This window comes from Lipophrys pholis (genome assembly GCF_963383615.2).
Source record: "Lipophrys pholis genome assembly, chromosome: 17".
NCBI classification, from domain to species: domain Eukaryota; kingdom Metazoa; phylum Chordata; class Actinopteri; order Blenniiformes; family Blenniidae; genus Lipophrys; species Lipophrys pholis.
The window spans coordinates 18030674-18055574 of NC_137643.1; the positions used below are offsets into that span (position 1 = coordinate 18030674).

At 45.7% G+C, this 24901-nt stretch overlaps 1 protein-coding gene across 1 annotated transcript; it reads left to right on the forward strand.

The window, feature by feature from the left end:
- tent4a (terminal nucleotidyltransferase 4A) lies at window positions 1–12410 on the forward strand (the record flags this gene model as incomplete). Its single annotated transcript, XM_080485623.1, has 13 exons — window positions 1–785; window positions 4820–4943; window positions 6429–6475; window positions 6593–6713; window positions 7421–7528; window positions 9170–9298; window positions 9407–9620; window positions 9859–9985; window positions 10066–10169; window positions 10251–10429; window positions 10807–10965; window positions 11059–11232; window positions 12084–12410. The coding sequence occupies 13 exons, from the start codon at window positions 1–3 to the stop codon at window positions 12234–12236; spliced, it is 2424 nt and encodes an 807-aa protein (XP_080341749.1). The 3' UTR covers window positions 12237–12410.
- Window positions 12411–24901: the final 12491 nt, after the last annotated feature.

Genomic DNA, 24901 nt, shown 5'->3' on the forward strand with positions numbered 1-24901 from the left:
ATGGATCCGAGGGTGGCTTGGATTCAGCCCGAACAGAAAGGACCTGCGAACGCCTTATGGATGCACGTCTGGGAGACCTCTCAGGGAGTACGGACGCTGTCCGCTCAGCAGCAGCTCCACAATCAGAACCACAACCAGTGCGTGAGGTACGCCGCGTTAGATGTTTTGAAAAATGCGGCGGCCGCGGTGGCATCGGGCAGCGCCGGGAATGGCAGCAGCCATCGCGGCATCAACGGCACCGCGGTCCCCCCGCTGGGGATAGCGCTCACCAACGGCAACGCACACGGCTCCTTCCCCGCGGCGAGCGCCGCGGAGACCGGCGGCGAGGGGAAGCTCCTGCCCCGCAAGACGGGAGTCGTCTCCCCGCCGTCTCCGCACGAATCTGGGACGGACAGTTCCCCCGCCGGCTGCTCGCTGGAGAGGACTATGGGTGGGAGTGACACGGGCAACATGAATAAAAACGTCGGGGGTGCCAACCTGCTCTTCAACCTGAGCGACACCGTGGACAACAACGTCAACCTGTACCACCACAGCCATCATCATCATCACCACCACCACCATCATCATCATCACCACCTCCAGCAGCTCTGCGTGAAGCGCCACCAGCTCCAGCCCTCCTCCGCGCCCGCAAACCACACACACAGCCACCACCCGGGCCGGAGGAAAAGCGACAACAAGGCGAGCACTTATGGGATGAACTACCTGCTTTCAAACTGCACCAACGGGAACTACCCGAGCTCCTGGACGCCCTGGAAGACGAGGAAGTACAACCCCGGAGTGCTCGGGTGAGTGGATGTGCACCATCACTGCCTTTCAAGGGTTAAAAAGTTGAGTAACGTCCGCTAGTTACGGCTGTTCGGACGAAAGGACCGTCACGTTGGTATAATTTTCTGTGTTGAGTGCATGCCAAATACAGTATTGTTGGATTTCCAGCGTATGACTTGGAGGGAAACATGTTTATTGCATAAAAAAAAAACCACACATGCCAAGGGCCGGTGTTTCGGATGAAGTGGTTTCCATGTTAACTTGTGGCCGACTTCCTTTTCTGCGCGTTACATCGGGTGTTAAAATAGGACCCACAAAAGGCACGACGCTTCACAAGTTTATTGTAGATTCGGTTAAATAGAGTTCGTTGGGTCAGCTACGGATTTCTGTCGGGCTTTTCTTTTTAACCATATGCAGCAGCACGAAGCGCTAAAGGAAGTGTGTCACCAGTTAACAGGGGAACCAGGTAATCCGAAACACCGTTACGTAGCTGCAGGAAGGCAGCGATAGACGGCCTATACTAAAACACATTTTCCTCTCTCACGGTACAAACTCAACAAACTTCAAAGACGTGCACATTTAAACAAATTTGTAGAGTCGCAGATGGATTTAAACTTTTTTTTTTTTATGTGCGGGGTGATTTATGTAGAAGGCTTACACCGGATGTGCAGCTTTCAAACGTAATCCGTTGGTAGGCATGACTGAGAAGGCTAACGTGGCTAACACTGATTTAAAGTTCCACAATTAAACAGACCACGTTAATTGAATATTATTACACTCCAAATGTAATACCCACGGATATTTTCCTTCTTTATCTAACAATTTGAGATACATTTAACTCAAGTAATGTGTAAATGAAACCTGACTGGCTGTTTGCTACACTGTTAAAGTGGCATAAAACTTTAGATTATTGTCAATCTGTATATGTCATAATAATCTGAAAGGGTTTACATTTTCCTGTTTACTCCATTGGGTTCAGTAGAGGATATAATGGCTCTGTTTACTCATTAGTCAAGATCATTCTGTTTTTCCTGTTTGTTTCATATAAGATCTATATAAAACATGCAGGGTGTGTCTGAATATACCTAAAGTCTCTTTAATAAAAGGTTTACCGCAGATTAACGTCACTGTGTAACTTTAATTTGATTTTATTTATTAGCTGTTTGATGAAATATTTGTGTACGTTTTGTACAATTGTAGTGAACCGGATTATTAATTGCATAACTACAATAATTCTAATTCTTATGCCTTCCTTAGATTGACTAAATTCTTTCCTTAAAGTCAAATCACTTCATCAGTCTTTCTCATATTCAGGATTTTAAATGCTACCCTTGGTGATGATGGATATGTCAAGTATTATAATACAATTTAATCTCTTCTTGGCCAAAAACACCCCCTTTGACGGCCATTAAAACAGTGTTTCTGTCATTACACTAGAAAACTCTCCACTCTGCACTGATGACTTCTGATTTTTAAGACAATAAGTGAGATTTGACATTTTATGCCCGTCATATTCAACCTTTTCCACATTGCATGAAATTCTGCAATTTCCACCAAGGATTAACCGATTAATCCATCTCATTAAAAGGTTGTTTTTGGTCAAATTAACCTTTGCGGTCTTTGCATGACGCCAAATCCTTCTTGAACAAACGAGGACATTTTTTTGTGCTTGTCATTGGAAGTGGACCACAAAGCCCCCTCTCCATCTAAGCTACCTTGTTTTAAGGAGGTGAATTAACACATTCTTTTTCTTTCCCCTCTTCATTCAGTTCAAGTTTTGGCTTGTGCACTCACTACTGTTGTTGGTTTGCCTTCAGGGGAGATCTTTAATGCTGCACGAGGGAATCCAATTGCATTTTAAAATTGAAGATGCAAAGCAGTAAATGTGTAATGACACTGATTTGGTGTGAAAAATGTGTGCGTAACAGACAAGTGATAATGGATTGCTGCGGTGAGCCGAACTGATTTATTTAATGCTGCGTTACAGAGTTGTCAAAGTGTGTTGTGACTTTGGGGGTCTCCTACAATAACCGGCAAAGTTTTCACCAAATCGTGGCCACACAGGCCGACTGCACGTCCTCCAGGACTCGGGACGGTAATTAATTGCGACAGTCCCTCTGTTCTATATTTCACACTGACATCATGGCATGCATTCCTTGAAAAGTGAATGGCCACGGGGTTTGAACAGGCTTCCACTGTTCGAAGGCACTTGACTGGTCCGTAATGTTTACTATATGTGTGTACGCCTCTTTTGCTGTCAAACACAAAAAAGCAGATAACAGTCAGCCTGAGCCTCTTGTGATTGATCTGTGTTTTTACTGCCTGTCTTCACAATCTGCCCCAAACCTCAGGTGTGTGTGAACTTGTATTTTCTCCTGAAGGAGCTGTTTTCACAGAACATAAGAACAATTCTGCTAAGTCCTCCTTGACCTCACAGTGAACACTCTGCATCTGGCGTGCCTGGCAGTTATATTAAGGGCTATCATTACAGGGCCAACTTTAGGATATACATATAGGCTTAGATTGTCATGCCCCTGACGTGATACTTATCTGTGGATGAAATTACTGACAGCATCACGCAGTACAACTTTGCTTGAACATAACTGTGCATTTAAAACTAGTACAGTCCAGTGATGCTTTGTATGTGTTGCATTGCTCTCTTATCTATAACAGGGGTGTGAACCCATTTTAGTCCAGGGCTCATATGGATTCCAATTTCACCTTGAAGTGTCATGATAACCTTTACATTCAAACTTTAAGGTTTTACCTCCGAAAATGACTACTATATCAGCATGAAGCCTATTTTAATGAGACCTTCTGTGCAAACGCGGTGAAACTTCCCCCATATAAACCTCCTTTAGCTGCGGCTGGATTGGAGCCTCTCTTGGGCCAGGTTTGGTCCACAGGCCTCATGTTTGACAGCTCTGGTCTATAGGATGTGGAAACTGCCAAGTGTAGTCTTCTACAGTAGATTTGTCTCGGGTGATAAAGCCTTGAAATATCCTTCAAACCAAAGTCTTACAAGAGGATTTTATTATGCTATACAGTAGTAAGTCTGGGTTAAATGTATTTGGTTCCTGATGCTGAGTCTGGAATAATGTGAGTACCTTTTCTGTTCAGTGTAAGTAAGTGAGTCCAGTGCAAACTTTAGTAAAGTTTTGGTCTGAATGTTAGTGGGTAAATAATGCAAGTATATGAAACGAAGTTTCTAAATTAAGAAAAAAAGAGCAGTATTCTCTGTTGTGAAACAATGGCCGCTTGTCTTCTAATGATGCTGAGATTCACTCGCCTCACAGTGCAACCTCACAGTTATGTCAGCGCGTTGGAGCTGAAAGATGAACGCGTTCTCCGCTGGAGGTGTATTAAACTTTTCAGCCGCGTTCGAGTCATCAGTTTTATCTCTTACCGGGCAATTAGGAGATTGTTCTAACTTTATTTCTCAAAGTCGCTTTGGACTGAGTTATTGCGTTTAATGATGACATGCAGACTCGCGTCGTACAGTGTGGCCGGCTGTCAACTTCTAAGATCGTTCAAATGATTCCACCTCCCCTTCGTAATGGGGCGTCAAGTGGTGACTGGTACAATGATCTTTAGTACACAAGCTGTACGTCATCTATATGCAGCTCCAGTGCTTTCAGGAAAACCGTGAGGCATTTATGGAAAGAGAATTTGGATGTGGTCCAAAGTCATTTGGAATCTGTAAACGTATGCTGTGGGGATCTGTTTGTGCAACTTCTCTCACCTGCGCATACTGCACTTGCAGCCGTTTGTTCTTCTGCACGTCGCTAAAGATAACAAGAGAGGATTCCAGAGTTCAGCTTGTGCTGCGCGCGCACTGAGTTTAACAGCGTGGAAATTCACAGGGATGTTTAGGTTTACTGTTGAATTATAAAAAATAAAAATAAAAAAATCACCACCAACTCTTTGAACCAGCTGGTTAACATTGGAGGGTGACGGTCAATGTGGAATTGTGGCTGAGGTGTTAAAGCGGGACATGTTTCATCAGTGTCGCCGTGCTGATAATGATTTCTGACTCTTGGTCCCGTCTGGGCAGACTCCACGAAGAGGTGATGGACTTCTACAACTTCATGTCTCCTCGACCTGAGGAGGCAGCCATGAGGAAGGAGGTGGTGAACCGGATAGAGACGATCATCAAGGAGCTGTGGCCCACAGCAGATGTAAGACACAAGCACTCAAACACTTTCGCGTGATCTTGATTTTTGGGTGTAGGACAACTTGTCCACAGATGAGATTTCAGAATTTTCTTGAGAAAATAAATCCTGTACAGTGCACTTTTACATATTGTTATTTCTTATTGATATTTTATTATGTTTAGTATAGTGTCATATGGCTTGTTTCTCTTTGTTTACCATTCTCTTAATGGTGAACAATTGCAAGAAAATATTTTTTTTTTTAGGAATTACTTTTGATGAAAAGCTCACCTGAAAGCCGCATAGAAATATCCTGAAGTGGAATTTAACCCAAAATGTGTCAAATCTGATCCGTATTGGATCACAATTCACTCAACTTATTATATAACTCCCTCATTCTTCCATATCTGAGTTATGGTGTGGAAATATGGGGAAATAATTATAAAACAAATATTGATCCTATCCTATTATTCCTGCGAAAATAAGTCATGGACGAGTTTTCCAGGGTTGCAGTTTTGTGGACGAGTTGTCCGTGCACCTCACCACGGTCCAGGTTTCTTTGAAAAGTTCCCCAGCCTGCCTCCGTCCACTCTGCCAAGTTGCTATCAGATTTGATGCAAAGTTAGAAGCAGCCGAGTGCTGGCTGTGGCCTGACGTTTTCATATTGAAACAACTTTGAGACGGCCTGCTGTGGACGTACCCCCCCCCCGCTGAGCAGGGGAGGATAGCTGGAGTCGGGGGATGTGCGAGGACTTTCCCTTTTGTCCTCTGAATCAACAGCAGGGCTCCTACAGGCTGTCGGGAGTCACACCTGCCTTTCAGTGCAGACTGATGTTTCTGCTGCGAGAAGTTTGATTGGAAGGGGAAATCAACCGGATTGTTTTAACTTAGCGACTGTTGGTTTCGGAGCTGATGACTCGCTGGTTCGTAGAAATGATGACGGAGGCGCTCGTGGCCCGGCCGGGGAAAGTGCAGCGAGGCCGGGTTGGTGTAATGCCACTCCTCATTACTTAATCATGTAAAACACACGCAGCGGTGATTTGTTGGCTGCCAGTCTTGCCCTCGTCCACTGTGTGAGCCACATTGTCAGGTAAATGGATGAAGTCTCTGATTTGTACCAGCCTCCCTTTTCATTCCAGCCTATTAATCCTGGCCTGTCCTTGTGCTGTTGCCTTGTCGTATTTACCAGACGGAAAGGGAAAGAACTCCGCTCGGCTTCCTCCTGGAGAGCTTTTCCTTGCAGCCTCCTCCCTTCAGCGCTGCCTTTTTTGATTCTCTCCGAGCCATTGTATACTTTATTTGGCAGCATGCTCCACTTGGCAGTGTTTACTGCTTTTGAAGTGGAATCTGGAAATACCTCGCTCATGGTAGTGTGCAAACATTCGAACTGGATATATACTCACCGTCACCGCGAGCGAGTTTTTTTTTTTTTTCTTTTCTTTTCTTTTCTATACTTGTTCAGAACGTGATCTGAGAAGCTGTGACACAAATCTTCCAACATTGTGTTTCCAGGTCCAGATATTTGGCAGCTTCAGCACCGGCCTGTACCTCCCGACAAGGTAAGACCCAGCCTTTCTAAATAGATGATTTTCCCTTCATGTTGTGTTCTTTTTTTTCTTTTTCTTTTTTGCTTGCCGGTGGTTTATTGACATTTCAACTTGTGTTTTGGCCTTCAGTGACATTGACCTGGTGGTGTTCGGGAAATGGGACCGTCCCCCGCTACAAGAGCTAGAACAAGCCCTCCGCAAGCATAATGTGGCGGAACCGTTCTCCATCAAAGTGCTGGACAAAGCTACAGTAAGTACGCGCGGCCTTAGACACACACAAGAAATGAAAACTCGTGTTTAGGAGGACGTCTTTGACAATTTTTCAAAAAAAAATTTCATCAGTCTAAAGGTGCTACCGTGTTTTGTCTTCATTCCTAGACACAGTTTACCTTCATCATCTGTCGATAGAGGAGGCAGTGTTCAGCACACGACATTTATTTGATGTCTGGATCTTTAACAAAAAGCTCTCTGTTGTCTCATGCAAGCATCTGAAGTAAATCTTAATTGCATTTGAAATTGATGTGCGAGTTTGAAAGACTGGTGGCAATGATGGTGCAAGTATAAAGACTGATTTGGATCATATTCCAAACCCCTTGTGAAAATGAAGAGTTAATGTGTTCACATTGTAGCAACAGAACTCTGGAGACGTCAATAAAATAGTCCCAGACTAATCAGCCCCCCCCCCCCCCCCCCCCCCCCACCCCACCCCTCTCACAGGGAGTAATTAAAGTGTTGCAGGCCTGGTAACAGAAACCAAAAGTGGAAATATGGAACAAAATCGCGAGCAGCACATTTAGAATCAAGAAAAAGTTTCTCTGGTCTTGAAACGATCTGCTCGTCGTTCTTTGGCGCAGTGCAAAGCTTCCCTTCCCTTTGGAGGTGTTCGGAGCAGAAAACCCACTGCGGTGGTTCTCCAGAACACAATTCTGACTTGCCTGCGGCGTTGTCTCCTTCCAGGTCCCAATCATCAAGCTGACAGACGAGGAGACGGAAGTGAAGGTGGACATCAGTTTTAACGTGGAGACCGGGGTGAAGGCGGCGAGCTTCATTAAAGACTACGTAAAGGTGAGACAGGCCTTCAGCTCTGCTTGTTGTGTTAACCCGAGAGTCAGATGAGGAGGCCGCACAAAGAAGAGCCTTCCTAAAGTCCCGGGCTGCAGTGTGCATTAGAAGGAACACATGAGATGATGGAACAGAAGCGAAAAGGTCACGTAGGCATATTTAAATTAAAATAAACCACCGGAGAAGTTTGCATAATTACCATTTTACAGCGGAATCTAAATGCAGAGCTTTTGGAAAGTCCCTCGTGGAGTCGGGCCGGCCCGCAGTTTGAAGCATTACATTTTAACTTCGAACTCGCGCCGCCTCATCTCATTTCCAAAGTGAAGTTGGAACCGGCGCCAGCGGCGGTGTAATCCAGACTCAGCTGGACTCGACTCTGCGCTACCGAGGCCGCTCGGCAGCGGCTGAGGGATTCCTGCTGAGGGTGGATGTTTGCCCGCCCCAGTCACGCTTCGCGGGGAGAATCCCAGCTGCTCCAGCGAGCCGTCACGATCGCACCTTTTGTCGATGCTCGTTGTTGTTGTTGTTGTTGCGCGTTTGGAAATACGTGTCATGGCTTGAAAGCCCGATGTTGACAGCTGCACTCGGGAGACGGCCGATGCCGCTCCAGTGCAGTCTTGTCATTGAAAAGGTCACCTGAAAGTCAACCGTGGTGCGTCGGGTTCACGTGCAGCTGAAAATGATGCCTCCGGGCTCCTGCAGCCACCTTCTGTTCGTACTGTTTTATAGGGTTTGGCACATCTCGCTCCATTTCCACCGCAGGAACTTTCCCCCAAGGACCAGTAACCATCACGGGAACTTTGTGTTTCAACTGCTCGACTCAAACTCTAAATTTAGTTTCAGGGTCATTTATTTACCCCCGCATATCCTCAGTCCAGTGGCAGTACTTTTAAACAGTTCAGAAACTTCAGCGGTGCCGTCTGATTGGATGGCGTATCGTATTTTACCTGCTGTATTGCAGCTGATAAAGCTGTACAGTGTAATAAAGCATCAAAAAGCATTTGAACCGCCATCGTAGCTCGAGTCCTTGAAACAAAGGTGCCGGCCTGGACTTTGCTTTTATGGCGTTGTTACTGTATGACTTCGATCTTATTCTCCTCACGCTCGTCTGCTACATTATCCAACGTCCACCTTCACCGAGAAACCCCTGTGATCAATAAAGCGTTTGACGATTCAGCTGTGTCATGGCTTCATATCCAATAATGAGATTGAATCATTTCGGTTTGCTAAAAGAAGTTGTTGCGCAGTTTGGTGAAATGATGTGGAGACGGCGCACAAGAAGACAACGGAACAGTTTCAGTTTCCACTGAAACTGCAACCCAGACTGCAGATAGACGAGAGAAATCCTCTGGGAACTCGCAGCAGAAGCTGTCAGAGCCTCCCGCACAAGATTTATTTGCAGGGAAACGTATAATGTCTGCTTACTGGTTTATTAGTCAAGTGATGGTTTTAGATGGACTGCTATTTAAAAGGAGTCATTGATCGTCTTTGAATCAAGCAAGCAACACTCTCTTTGGGCAGGACGTTGCTATCTCTTACTTAATCCTGTGCGTCTCATCTGTTGTTCTTAATGTTCTTCAGGATTCTCCCCTTGTGCTCTGTTCTTTTTCTCACTGCCCTTCCGTCTCTGCTCTGCGCTTTCAGAAGTACCCGGTGCTGCCTTACCTGATCTTTGTACTGAAGCAGTTCCTGCTGCAGAGGGACCTGAACGAGGTCTTCACGGGGGGCATCAGCTCGTACAGCCTCATCCTCATGGTCATCAGCTTCCTGCAGGTACAGGGGCGCACATGGCACGCCGGAAAACCTTTGAAAACTCGTGTGTTATTGTCTTGTCGACGGACGTCAGTTGAAACCGCAGCGCTCCTGTCCTCTTTTCTTCAGCTGCATCCTCGCATCGATGCCCGCAACCCCAGCGAAAACCTGGGCGTGCTGCTGATCGAGTTCTTCGAATTGTACGGCCGCCACTTCAACTACTTGAAAACGGGGATTCGCATCAAAAATGGAGGCGCGTACATTGCCAAAGAGGAGATAATGAAGGCCATGACGAACGGGTACCGGCCGTCCATGCTCTGCATAGAGGACCCGCTGCTCCCAGGTTGGCTTCACATCAGTTTAGTCATTAAAGTTGATATTTATTTGAAAAAAAAAAAATACATAGAACCTTGAGTGAAGTAGTTAAACTTGAATTGTTTTACCTTTTTAAAATGTTAAAACTATGAAAGAATCCTGATATATTGAAGCGTTTTGGTTTTTAGCACCATCTGGTGGCGAAGTCGAGATTTACACCATGGCAGGGAGCAATTGAAAATACCACCTCTTTTGTCGTCTTGTAGGCAATGACGTGGGGAGGGGTTCCTACGGCGCCATGCACGTCAAGCAGGTGTTTGACTACGCCTACACCGTCCTGGGTCACGCCGTGTCGCCGCTGGCCCGGTCGTATCCCAACAAAGACTGCGAGAGGTGAGAGTTCAGCCGAAGCAACGCAGGAACGGCGGCGGGTCGAAGTAACGGCTTCTAATTTAATCTGTTTGTGTCTGCAGCACGTTGGGGAGGATAATCAGGCTTACACAGGAAGTGATCGACTACAGGGAGTGGATCATTAAGAAGTGGGGGGGCAGGGACATGACGCGGACGGACAACCGAGGTAAAAGCGGTCAGCTCGTTTGCTATTGAGCCGATTTCTGAGGAGCTTCTCCGCCACTGACCGCTCGTCGTTTCCCCACAGCGTCTCCACCGAAGGAGCCGGCGTCGGAACAGGAGTCCTGCGTGCTGGGCGGCGTCGGGTCAGAGGAGCAGCAGAGGGACTCGGTGTCTCCCCACAGCGCGGACTCTCCCATGTCCATCTCCAGCCCTCAGCAGCACTCGTCAGCCTCGTCGGTGTCCTCGCTGTCGGGATCTGACAACGTAAGAACGTCACGACCTCGGTTTGCTGCTGGCCTGTCGGCTTCCATGTTATTCTCTGCATGTCATGTCAGAACATCGTGGTTATGAGCTCTGCTGCCCGAAGTGACGCGACCTTCTCTGCAGTGAGTCGGGATCGAACATGGCTCACAGTTTTCAGTTTTGCTATTCATACAGTCCCACTGCAATTACTGGTGATTATGTAGTCGACGTCCAACTCCACGGAATAGATTTCTCCCCCACCCACCAGGTGTGAATACTTTCTGCAGAGCCTCTATTTTTTTCTGTCGTTTGGATCCAAATGCGTTGTTAGATAGAAAGCTGCGAGAGCCACGGGTTTCGTTTTCAAGCCTCGCTCACGGTCTTCCTTGATCTGCCAGGACTCGGACTCCACGCTGTCGTGTCCGCTCCCGCCGCTCACCCTGCCGGCGTACCCGTCCTTCCCGCACCTCGGCCTGGCTCTGCCTCCGGGCCTCAACATGGGCACCGGGAAGCCCGGCATGGGAGGACACCACCTGCTGCTCCCTCCAGGTTCACAGGTGAGATTGGCGCCGAGCGCACGCGGTGGAGGGACGGATTAACGCCTCATGATTTGGTACTGTGACTGACTGCGTCCCGTGTTCGTCCTGCAGGCTCGCGTCTCACTGCCCGGTGGTCTAGCCATGCCCTCTATACCTGGCAGACAGGTGTGTATAGACACCGGGCTCCCCCCCTTCTTCCACATGCCCCCCCCAGCCCATGCTCATGCCCCCGCCCCCTCCAGCCCCCAGCCTCCGCCCAGCCCCCACTCCAGCCACACACACAAGGTAGGCGCCGGACGCCACGAACGCACTCACATGCACGATCGAGACCGCCCCGCCTCTCGTGTCTACACACTTTTACCTCTGCTCTTGTCACGCGAAGAATAAGAAACGGATCAGTTATGGATTAAAAAAAAAAAAAAAAGATAAAAGGCAGAAACAACCGAACGATCATTCTACTTCACATTTCACATACAGTGTTAACCAGCTAAGATGATGAGTCAAATGTAAATAAAAACAAAAGTAGGACAAAGCGAGCGGCATGTCACATGTTGACACTGGGGAAAGAGCGGTGATAGTTTGTTTTTCTCAAAAGACACAAGCAGACAGTCATTGTTAAATTACTGGTATTGATGATCCATGAAACCTTTTACCGTCTTGGCAGAGCAAAGTTAATCACATTTATCCACAGGCTTTACAAGACGCGTTTGCGGCGTTCGAAGTGATGAAAATTCCATTACGTCCATATTGTTTGGGTTAATGCTGAGATGATTACAGTGTTTTGTGGAGCCACTTTCACCACGAGGTTATTTATTCTTATTGATCTTTTTTTTTTTTTTTTTTCCCAGCCAAACGGTACAAAGCAATGGTGTTAAAGCAGAGGCATAGATATTAGTTGTTTGTTCGCCCCTCCATGTACCATGTGAGAAGTGGCGTGAATAAGAGGCTGCGTCAGTAAATAAAGATGTTTAGAAGATATTTCACCTTTAGATGTACAGTAAAACCTTTTTAACCACTCCAATATTGCTCGGCATATATATCTATCAGATTTCTCCGTTTAAATTACAGTTTCTGCATCGGAACATTTTCTTGTGGTATTCTTATTTATTGGTATCCACCACGTCTTTCTTCTTCAGAACGGAGCGAAGTTCAACGTGAAGGGCTTCCACAACCCCCCGCTGGTCAACAACGCTGTCCTGGCAACGCGCGGACACACGCACACGCAGTATCACCGCAACACCTGGAGACGCAGGAAGAGGGACAGCCTGCCGGTCAGCCTCAGCAGATAGAAACCACTCCTCCTCTTCCTCCTCCGGCTCTTCGTTCGTCTTGAATGAGAACCCAACAGGCAGGCCGACCTGGAACCAGAGACCAGCAGCCATCACTCTGGAGCCCGCCACCATCTTCCTCCCCCTCCTCCTCCTCCTCTCTCTCCTGTTCCATTTCTGCATGCCTTTACTTCACTGGGTGTTTATTCCTCCCTTTGTTTTTCAGTATTATGTTAATCTCAGTGTTGTTTTTCCCCGTCAGTCCGAGCTCCATCATCACTGCTTTCGTTTTGGGTCTCGGTTGACGACAGCATTACCAAGTTCACTTGACTTCGTTCTGACCGCCGGCTGCCAAGCCGCCGCCGGTCACGTTAAATTTCTTACAAGTTTACACACTTAAGAACAAACTTCTTTTTTTTTTTTTTTTTTTTTTTTTTTGTCTTTTAAATTTTGTGCAATAATGTTTAGGGTTTTTTTTTTTCTTTGAAAGTAAATGCTTATTTAATTTTGCGCGTGTGTATATGTAAAGGCATTTTATACTGTTTTATTTTTATAGAGTTTTTAATTTTGTTTACCTTCCCCCCGGTGTGTGTGTGTGTGTGTGTGTGTGTGTGTGTGTGTGTGTGTGTGTGTGTGTGTGTGTGTGTGTGTGTGTGTGTGTGTGTGTGTGTGTGTGTGTGTGTGTGTGTGTGTGTGTGTGTGTGTGTGTGTGTGTGTGTGTGTGTGTGTGTGTGTGTGTGTGTGTGTGTGTGTGTGTGTGTGATGGACCCCAGTTGGAAGGCCTGCCCTTCCCCCCTCCTCCTCCTCCTCCTCCTCTATTGTCCCCTGGTTTAACGTGTTGCTGAAAGCGATCAGGACGGGATGAGTGGAGGGATTCAAACGGCAAGAGGAGATATGAGGGGAGAGGACACACACTTCAGTAGTGGGCGTGTGTGCGTCTCTCGTGGGCGACGCTCTGTCCTCTTGCGGTAGTTTTACGAGGATTTGCGTCCTGCTCTTGTGTCTTTATCACAACGCGTCGTTGGAAGGTCGAGAAGGAAACAGACTAACTGACTTGAATTAGATTTTATTTTTATTATTTTGTTGAAGCAAAGGGCACTGACGAGACGTGAGAACAGTTTGTGTGTCGACTCTGCCTCAGACAAGGAAGGTGGGAGTGGAGGCGTGACCCCCCCCCCCCCCCCCGGTCAGCTCTCACCCACAGCTGTAAATCAGTGCTGACCAACACTTTAGATGCTCAGCGATAAGTGTTTCTCTCTCTCTCTCTCTCTCTCTCTCTCTCTCTCTCTCTCTCTCTCTCTCTCTCTCTCTCTCTCTCTCTCTCTCTCTCTCTCTCTCTCTCTCTCCCGGACAAATGAGAAGGAGGGCGGGGCCGGGGAGGGGAGGGGTGGGGGGGTCTTCCTGAACCAAGGACCCTAAGCGAAAGGGAATTTATATTTTGATTCCATTTAGGAATCTTGTGTATATTTGATTGCCAGGTACTTCCGCTAATTGTTTGCAATGCCTTTCTTTGTGTTTACTTGGAGCGTGTGTACGGCGTGTCACACACACAAACACACACACACACACACACACACACACGCAGACAGGACTGTCGGAGGCTGTGACTCGCCCTCAACACTACACACGCTGGTGTTATTACTATGCAAGTGGATTCTTCTAATTATCGTGTCATCTGTATTATTTTTTATTTTTTTCCCGTTGGAGGAAGTGGGGGGGGGGGGGAGGCGGGGCTTATTTTTCCGCTTGTTGGACCCGACAAACTCACGTGAGCTACAATCCCCCCCACCCCACCCCACCCCCTCATCATCCTCCAAGCCCCCCCTCATATTTGTTTGAAGGCCCTGATATGTTTCAAAGTCTAGTTTTCTACACCCATCAGTCATAAGGAATGAGGGGGGGTTAATGTCAGTGGTTGGGTCTGTGTAGTGTGTGACATAGTGAACCGTGTGTGAGAAAAGTATCCCGACTCATGACTTTTTATTTTTTTTAAAGCAGACGACCTGACGGCTCATAAGCGAGTGCACCCAGAGAGCGACTTGCACTCTGCAGCAGCTGCACTTCCAAAGCGTCCGCTGACAATTCACCTTTTTTTTTTTTTTTTTTGAGACTCATTCAGTATTGTTACACTTCTTTTTTTCTTTTTTTTTCTTTTTTTTTTTTAACTTCCTTTCAGATGTGGCAACTCTGATCTGTCAGTCCAAACTCCTGACCCGCGGGCTGAAGCGTTCGAACCCAAAGGTCACAGGCAAAGCAGATTATGAGATTTTCACCTCCGAGTCTGAAATCCATTTCACGTTTTAATGATCTGAGCAAAACAAAAACCAAACAAACAATTAAATCACTGACTCTTAAAACATGCTGTCGTACATTTCACCCCGCAGATGAAAATTTGTTCCCCTCCCATGAATCAAGACGTGGCATTAAATGTTTAAATGCTGGCCCAGGATAAATTGGAAAACAAGGTGGATCAACCTTTTTAGCAATTGGAACCAGGACAGACGGACTGGACGGCAAATTACTGATGGAAGGTTGTTGGCTGGATTAGAGTTGCCCGCATCATCGCAGCAAAAACACTGACATGCAGTATCTCCAGAAGTCTGTATGGATTCAAATCTCCGTGCACCTCGGCGGTCCGCCCCGGGAACCGCGCGGACCGCCGAGGTTTCGGAGTACACATGTACATGTAGATGCAATGTAATACTGCCCCCATTGCAACACAATGAGGGATTTTAAAAGTGGTGGCTGCTGTTTAAGGAGAGACGGCAGCCCGACTGTGTCCTGGTCCATTCATGTGAGCAGTGGCCCCTCAGAATGGACACCGAGCTACCAGTGGCCAGAGGGACCCACAGCAGCTTTTTTTTGACATTTTTATGTAAATATATTATTTTCTATTTTATTTTTTAATAAACATTTTAAAACTGCCAGTCGATGTGTGGTTTTCTCTTCTTCTTTTCATGGTTAAACGTTGAACCCGTTTATCGCTGATACTAATAAATGAAGTTAGACGCTACAGTCATTATATCAACTCTCTTTATAGAGCTGGACTGAAGACGATATGTGTACCAAAGTAACTCCTCTAAAGTTGCAGTGCTTTCACTTCAGAATGTTTGATAGTTCTAGAGGATGATTCAAGGGTCTAGAACAGGGGTGTCAAACTCAGATCCTCGTGGGCCGCAGCCCTGCACGTTTTCAATGTCTCCCTCCCCTGAATGTCCTGATGGTTCATCATCACATTCAGCACAAAGCCAGATAACGAGCTGCTCATTGCAATCAGCTGTGTTGAAGCTGGGAGACATGCAAAACGTGCAGGGCTGCGGCCCTCGAGGCCTGGAGTTCGACACGTGTGGTCTAGAATCTGGCGCAGAATGTGTGAGTTCTAGGAAATGGCACACACAATGTGTGATCATTGTGGAACATGGCATTTTTAAAATAAAAACTGCCCGCGCTCTAGAATGAGTTGAAAGTTCTGGATTGTGGCAGAATTCTAAAACTGTGTTTGTGATCTACAGTGTGTCGGTTCCACAATGTGTTAGAATTCTAGAATGAGAAAGAGTTCTCAAATTTGTCATTTGATTTAACTGACAAATATATAATTATAACGATTTTCCTCCATTTGAATATTGGATCATAGAAGCTGCATTCAGAATCTGCTGTGTCTGGAGTGAGCTGGACTGGCTCCGCCCACACATGCCCATCTTGGGAGGAGGAGGAGGAAGTACTTCCTCTCGTGGTGCCATGTGCCAGAGCAGAGCTGCCTAATTGTGGAGGGTCAAAGGGAGGGCCTACCTTGATTGGGATTGGCTAAGCCCCTGATGACACTATATAGGGTTTGATTTCTGATTGGCTGGTTGGAGCAACACACTTTAAAAAACTGAAACACACCAGGGAGAGAGAGGACAGACTTTCTTCACGGGGCGTCATTCCAGGTATGGGGACGATTATTACTGTTGAAAAAACCCACTAGAAAGGAAATTTTGCATAATATGACACCTTTAAAATGCACAAGTTCTAGATTGTGGCACAGTTGTAGAATGATTGAGAATTCTTAAATGTGTGACAGATCTAGAAAATGTATGTTGAATGTAAGTGAGTTATAGTCTAGAATGTGACAGAATTCTAAAATGTGCGAGCGGTCTGGAACATGTCAGTTCTACCACGTGGCACAGACTGTGATGGAATTGTAGAACGCGTGAAAGTTCTATAATTTGAGTCCTAGATCATGTGAGAGTTCTAGATTGTGGTACAGTTGTAGAATTAGTTGGGAGTTCTAGGATGTGTGCGGTTAATGTGTGAGAGTTATCGAGAGTCTAGATTGAGACAGAATTCTAACAATGTGTGTGGAAATTCCAAAACTTGAGCTCTGTGAGTGCAGAACACGCGAGTGCATTTTCCAGGTAAGTGAGCGTCCGGAGTTGGTCCGTCAGTGTGTGATTCTTCTCCTCCACACTGGGTGGCGCACACGCTCTGTGTCTTACCAGTGTCAGACCCTCCGAACACTACTACGTTCTCCACGGGTGAACTTCCTGGTGTCTTCAGTACACTTAAACCCTGAAAGCAAATATAGCGGCGTTGCCAGACCGTCCACGAGTGTCTCGCTGGGTCCCGCAGGCCTGAGCGGAGAGTTTCTCTGTGTCTGTGTGTGTGTGTGTGTGTGTGTGTGTGTGTGTGTGTGTGTGTGTGTGTGTGTTTTCTGTTCTGGATTAGGCGTACCATCTGCGCTTGGCAGCGGCACATCTCCAGACAGAAAATAATCAGTCTGGTCAACTGTGAGCAAATTGTAACGATTGTCTCCGTCCAGCTGGACCTGCTGAAGACATCTGACTAAAAAAAACAACCCAGACAACAGGAATCAGAGAGACTCTTTACTGAACCCGCCTCCAGAAATGTTGGACAAACTTTTCCATTGACCCCCCCCCCCCCCCCCCGCTCTCGCCAGGCCGTATGACCCGATGACCCCGGCGAGCTCCTCCCTCCTCCGAGCTGAATGAAACGACTCGGAGTGGAAAAGCTTCTCACACAGCTGAATGAACAAGTCGTTCACAAGTCAGTGATTAACCGCGTCCACACTTGACTTCCTCCATTAAAAAAAAAAAAAAAAAGAGAAGGCAGCTGAGACTGTTTTTTTTCTTTCTTTCTCTGAGCAAGAAGCTTTGTGGTAAATATTGGAGCGAATTCAATTAAAAAAAACCAAAAAAGCAAGTGAGGAAATAGTATTACAGAGGATAAATGGATGGACTGTCTTTGTTTATGGAGGATCAGAACATCTTTAGGCTCCTGTTTTGGCTCAGTCTCGCCTCTCTAATCAATCCTTTCGTCTGCCGAGCCGTTATCCCGAGAAAACGACCGTCGGTCCCTCGCCTGTGCCAGCAGACCAATTCCCTTCTCTCCGTTTCCACACGGGCTGCTTCTGTTTTTCTTGATTTCCCCGCAAACACAGACCATCCATCACACCGCGGGGACGCCGCTCTGTTAATGTAGTTGTGTGTGCAGTCATGACTGCAAATCGGGTTTCTGGGATCCGTATCGATACCGGGTTAATGCAATTAATGGTGGAATTCCTGAGCAAGCACAACAGGAAAGCAGGGAACGGTCCACTCAACTTTAAATCCAGGTCTAAATTTAGACTACATTTCAAAATAAAATTAGCTCTATTTATCACAGCAGGTGTGTCGCACACATTTTAGTTCAGAGGCCACATTCAGTCTAATTTCATCTTGAGTGGGCCGGGACCGGTAAGATTTAAACTTTAAAGGTTTTCTTTGTTTTGGAGTAGAGCATACGAAAAGAAAATGTCTATAGAGTCACAACGACTAGAGAAAGTGACTACAATCTCAACAGGAAGCCCGTTTTTATGAAGCCTGGTACCACCAGTCTGAAGAGAAACACTGCGGCAGGCTTCAGACTGCATTCAACCTTTTATAAGGCTTTCATATACGTCTGGTAATATTCTTATTTCCTCACATATATCCCCCAAGGTACGGTTCTCTTTTGAAAGGAGTGAATGACTGCAGTAATACGTTGTGGACTTGGTTGCCACAACTTGAAGATTATCCATGGTAACATAGTGACTAACAATGGTAAGTCAATGACGAGACACAGATTCTGATCGAATCGTTAAATATTTAAGGATTTATTTATTAATTTTTTTTCATTTTAGGCTACATGTGGAGGGATTTTATTCAGTTTAGTTCTATTCATGTATTTTTCCAATATCTGCTTTGGACTGAAACTAATGAAAAACGTTCTCCTGTATCAGATTTTCATAAAGGTGAACACCAATGCCTTTGACACCTCAGTTCTTGAATCGGTTTTATGCGAATTTCTACATTCGTTGGTAAAAATGAAGGCGGACGCTGTAGTTGACACACTTCCCAGTTGGGGTTTATTGTTTAATTGGGGGTGAGCTCAGCCTGCAGCCTATCGTGTTTAATGATGTAGTGAATGAGATGATCTTTACACTCGATGATTATCTACTATCTACGGGCTCCTGCCGCCGGGGAACAAACAGCATTTTAAAGAGCCCTGGAAGAATCCCCTGAACAATGTCAATTAAGAGTCGTATTAGTCAAGCATTTTGTCAATTCCCGGATAACATATCGCAGAATCAAATGCAAAAACAGGCGGTTCCGTACAGCGCGCTTTGAACTCACTGTGTTTGATTGAGACCAAAAAAAAAATAAAAAAAAAACAACCCGTCACCATTTAATGAATCCCAGAGTGTTTTCCTTAATGAGCAATAAGCAGTGTGGGTGGTCTCCCTTGCGCTGTCACTCATTCCCGTCTCCCACCTTCCCACCTTGATTGCTACTTATCTAGGTCATCGCTGTGTGTTTTAATCACCGCTGGGGTGAGAGAGACCCAGTTAGGTGATGAAGCCCACTTTTCTCCCATCAAGGTGGGGGGATTCGGTTTATTTCTAGCACATCATCAGTCCTGCTGTAATTACTGTTCTACATGCTCAGCTGCAATTGGGGTGCCATCCAGTTTAGTTTAGTTTTTTTTATTCGATATTCACAGGATGCTATTTAACCTAGATTGTCTGTGGCCTTCCATATCTTGGGAAGCTCGGGAGGATCTGGAGTGGGCGACGTTCTCCTTTGACCTTTTCATCTGTGTGAGCTTCAGTGGCTTGATTGCATTGATCAGCATCACTCTGGATTTCCCACATGGGTAAAGGTGAACGTGTGACGCTGAGCGAGAGCCAAGCGAAGATTGATTTCTGTGCAGTGCTCAGGCTGATCGGGATTCCCGCTGCTCTGCTTTGTGTTTTGACAGAGTGATGAGCCACACAGATTACACCGAAGGGCTTCATGCACTGACACATTCCATGTGTTCTGATCATTCATCGGATGAGATGTGTACACACCTCAAAACATAGAGTACAGGGGCGATTCGAGAGTGCAAGAGGCACCGTGGGGTGCCCCAGTCGGGAAATGGCCATTTTTTTTTAATATGCCCCTTTACTGTATTAGTTGTTCCCAGGCAGCGGTCTGCAGGCAGGGGGCCCCATTAGGGAGATGACCAGGGTTTTATTGGAGTCTGAGGAGGTTTCAAGATGTGTCATTGATTTCAGTGATATGGACCAGTTGTCTCCGAGAGGCCTCCCACTAGTCACTACACACTATAGGGGGCCCCATTAGGGGGATTCCAGACATGCTGTCACAATAAGAATTAAAGTGCTTCTAAATGGATGAATAAGCTCTCTGGGGGCTCTCCATGTTTTCCCTGTGCAATCTGGTTTCTTCCTGAAGACATGGCGAACTGATGTGTCTCAGGTCTGGAAACAGACTTAGGCCCCGTTTACACAACAACGGTTCACGTGCGCCGTCAGAGCGTTTCAGTCACAGCTCGTGTTTTCATCCACACTGTTGTGTGAAACTGACTCTTGCTTCCTGAATTAAAGGAAACATCCACTGTGTGAGAGGCATTCAAATAATGGCGTTTGTAATTGTCACCATGGCAACAAAAAGCATGACAATTATCTATCCAAAACAACCAGGCTGGATTTGATGCATTAACCTACCTTTGCATACCTTTTTGTTGTTGTTGCCTTGACAACAAAAGTACAATACGCCTCAACTAGCAACGCGCGGCTACGTTCTCGAGCCCGGCTAATAACCAGCGGTGATCGTTCATCGTCACTCAGCCGGGCTGAGACGATCAAAGGTCACAACAGACCTGTTAAGGCTGATTAACGCATGGTAATGCTGGCTCCGTCTCCCTGCTGCACATGAAGGCGATCCTCGCTCTCCGGCTCCGTCTCCATCTGCTCGCCTTCCGTCCCGTCTGTACGTGGGAGGGCGTCAGTGCAGAATCCATGCGTTGAGGCCACTCGCCCTCGCAGCGTGCTCCCATTCTGTCAGCGCCTTCGGCAGGAACGCACACGCATGTTGTGGTGGGGAGCAGGTGGTCAGCAAAGCCACACCTGTTGTTGATTTGATGGGGAGTGTGGACGCTTACACAGATCAGTCCATTTATAGCGCAGTGAACACACACACACACACACACACACACACACACACACACACACACACACACACACACACACACACACACACACACACACACACACACACACACACACACACACACACACACACACACAGATGATGAATGGGATGTGGTTTGACATCATGGTAAAAATAGGAGCGTCTTGATGCGTCTCACACGCGCTCTCGCTCGCTCGCATCCTGATCATGTTTGGGTTTGTTTCGTTGCGTCACTCCCCCGCCAAGTCTGTATTACACAGATTTGTTCTGGTTTGGGTGCTTCGGGTGGGCGCAGCGATATAGAGCGGGCTTCCCCTAATTTAAGCAACTGTGCTCAAGGGCTCATGGGAGGAATGAACATTTATCACAGTGAACGAAGGAAAAGTCAAAAGAATTGGGAAACTCATAGTTCAAGCTGTCCCTAACACACACACACACACACACACACACACACACACACACACACACACACACACACACACACACACACACACACACACACACACACGCACACAAACAGATTTAAAATGTCATGGGCTGTTGCGTGTGAGTAACTCAGCCCAGTTCATTAATCTTGTCTTTGTTGTGTCAAGGCAGACGTAATTAGATTACATTACACACACTTATTCAGTGCAGCCAAGCAGGAAGCATATGATGGACTTGCAATGCGATGTGAGCACGCACACACACACACACAGAAACATTGCAAATGAAGTCTTCATCACACGTTTGTCGGACGGTTTTGAAACCACCAGAAGGGCGACTTCATGCGATACTCAAACACGAATTCACACAGATTTCCCGTTGGGGTCAGGGAGCCGTCGGCACGTCGACGGGAGGCAGAATGAGCAGCGGCTGCAAATGCATCACACTTCATGTCACACAGCTCTCAGCTTGTCAGGGGACGTGGTGGTGGTGGTGGTGGTGGTGGTGTTGGTGGTGGGGTTGGGTGACGGTCTCTGGCTTGTTACCATGCGTCGCTGCTGGAGTCAGCCGACCCCCTCCTTCACACTGTCATCTTTTCCTGTTACTAGAATAAATATTTGCGCTGCTCCAGAAGGCCTGATCTCTGACGACGACTCTTGTTTTACATTCAGGAGGTGACTGACCCTGAGAACTCGATCCTCTTATATCCATCCTCTGCTGAACCAATTGAACCTGCTGAAGTCAGACTGATAACGCTGTTAAGGCTGAACAGAACATCATCGATCATTCAGATCATTGTCCTTATCGATTTAAAATTAAAAATCCCCACAAAATCTAAGTATGGGAACTCTCATCTAATATAATGTAATAATATACTCTCTTTCATATTATGAATATTGGGATACTGATCCAATAGAGGACATAACTCCTGTTAAACTAGTTTGATTAAAGTTCTTTCTACATAGTCTGCAACTGTCATGACTGACAAAGGTTTGAACTAAAGCTTATTTTATAATCATATTACCCTTCCATTAATTTGTGTCCTAACATTGCATGTTTTGCTTGTTCTGTTTTCCCCTTTTCCAAAACTTCAAATTGAATGGTTAAAAAAAAAAAAACCATTCTGAGTAAAGTACAATGACAGTATGAAAACCTTAATTTAAGTTAGAGTGAGTGTTTTTCTTTTTTCCTCCGTTATCCATCAATGTCTCGCTCAAGGTTGCAAGCAAGTTATCATTTGTTAATAAACAGACAAAAATACTCACTGATGTCTATCATAAACACACTGTTATGATAACATGATTAAAATGCACCACATTAATATGATAAGAAAACCTTGTTTACTTGTTTTACTCCGTGTGAAAGGGACTAACCACGCAGAATCACTGGTGAAGGCAAAGTTCTGAATAAAATTATACTATAAAAATGATAATAGTACAGACAAAAGGCTGAAACAGTTGCAAATTTTCCTCTTTAAAACAGTCGTATTCACACATTAAAGTGCTGCTTCGAGAAACTCAGGCATTACTTGAACCGTTTACAAATTTATCCAGTGTACATTGTATGTGGGTCTATATATGTCTATTTTAGATAACAATCTTACGGTTATATTTACATATATAATACTAACTATTCTTAATACAGAAAGATAATTATTAAATATTGGAGAAGGGGTAGGATTCGATAAGTTTACTTCTTCCTGCCCATTTTTCAGGCATGTAAATCAGATATACGAGGTGTGTGTGTGTGTGTGTGTGTGTGTGTGTGTGTGTGTGTGTGTGTATGCTGATGAGTTTGTGTGTATATATTTAAACATATATTTTCTGTAACTATATTTTCATAATGTATAATTTAATTATATATTATCATCAAATGATATATATATGTATATTAGATGTTGTGTATGTATATAGTGATATTGGTTATGTATGTGATTGCACAAAATGTTTAAATGTCACATGCCTGAAATGAAAGAATAAAAAAGAAAAACTTGTTTGTATGCCGTGTTTTCCAGTTTGATTTATTTTAGTGATTCTCAAGAGTTCATTACTTAATACAATTATTTGTTTGGTGATCAGTGTGTAACCTGCCTTCATTCGTAGTCCGATCCTAAGTTCGATGGATACTTGAGGATAAACTTGTTTTTTGAGGCTCCATTCAGCATAAAACAAGTGGAATTGGTCATTTATCTCTGAGCTCTGCAGCAGAGTAACGTGTATTCGATATTTTGAGTGTTAATGTGCATCAGGACACAGCGGTGTTGTTCGGCAGTGTCATTATCGTCGTCACTTTAGCAAACTGGAGAGTAATTCTCGATGAATTTCCCCTCCCGTGTTGCTTTTCTCTGCCGTGATCGATTTCCCATCTCCAGACTCCTCGCCGTGAAAATTGCTCCCGGAATGTCTCTTTCGCTGCTTTTTTTTTTTTTTTTTGTCATTTCTCTCTTCTACAGCAACACTTCAACAGATCCTGTCAGGCATGAGAAGCTGAGTGAGTCCATTCATGTCCGTCCATCCCACACGACGTGTGACTTCGACGCGCATCGCTAATGGGGAAACGCACCCGACACATCTGATTTTTCAGAATAACTCTGGATGCAGCGAGTAGGTGGAGTGAGAGTTGGGATGAGGTGAAACAACATAACTGTTATTGTTGCTATTAATCTGCCTTCAGGCCTGTCAATGCAGCTTTCTGCGCCAACTCTGTGCCGTCTATAAACCGGATTACTTCTCAAAAGGAAGCGACATGTACAGCAGAATCATGAGGTGTCTGATCATTTTCTCAGACTAAAGTGAGAGTTTTCCATTTTTGGTGTCGGCGACTGATTAATCGAACGTGTCTGGATTGTGGGAGGAAGCCTGGAGAAAATCTGTGGAGAAGATGAAAAATCCCCAGAAACACTGATCAACTGTGCATAATAAAAAGGTGACGTTGCACAAACGCTGACCTACTAACGGGATGCACTGAGGATTGAGTTTGTTAGACAAAACACCAGGCGATATCCAATCAATTCGTGCTTTTTGCCTTCATGAAACTGGACTCTCGTTTTCTCCGAGATCGCGCAAAACAATTGAATCATGTATGAGGCGCAGTGTGATTCACTGCCACTGAAAACACGCGTGTTGTTTATTATTGAATGTGTTTTCATGGATGAAAAAGTGGCGCAAAGTGGGACTTGTTTGTTCTTCTTCTTTTGGGTTTAACGGCAGCTTGCCTCCATAAAGCTGCATTACCGCCATCTGCTGGTTCGATCTATCTACATCATTTCCCACCGCTCTCGTCGTCCCTGATGACTGTTTCCCTCTCTCTCTCTCTCTCTTATCAGCAGCTTTTTCATCCCTGATGACCGTTCCCTTCTTCTTCACTTGGGTTCAACAGCGGTTGGCATCTGTGAAGTTGCACTACTGCCATCTGCTGGTTCCAGCGACTCCATTCCGTTCCCACTAGGGGGGGAGAAGAAGAAAGAAGAAGAATAAACAAAGAATGAAGCGTCTCCAACGCTGCGTCTCTATCAGTCCAACTATGTTGTCTGTCCATCCAAATGTCTGCGGAGGCTACTTGCCATTGCTAATGTCTGCAGCATGTTGTTCTCTGCGTGCATATTTCTTCTTCTTTTTTACAAAAACAACCAACTGTGCCAACCTGTGGCCTGGCACGCTAACTGCATTGTTTCCTTGCAAACGGACGCCTCTTTCAAAACGTTGCAGTGGAAACGCAAAACTTTTCTGAAATGAAAACGTCTTTCACTCGAACTTTGTCAAGCAGGGC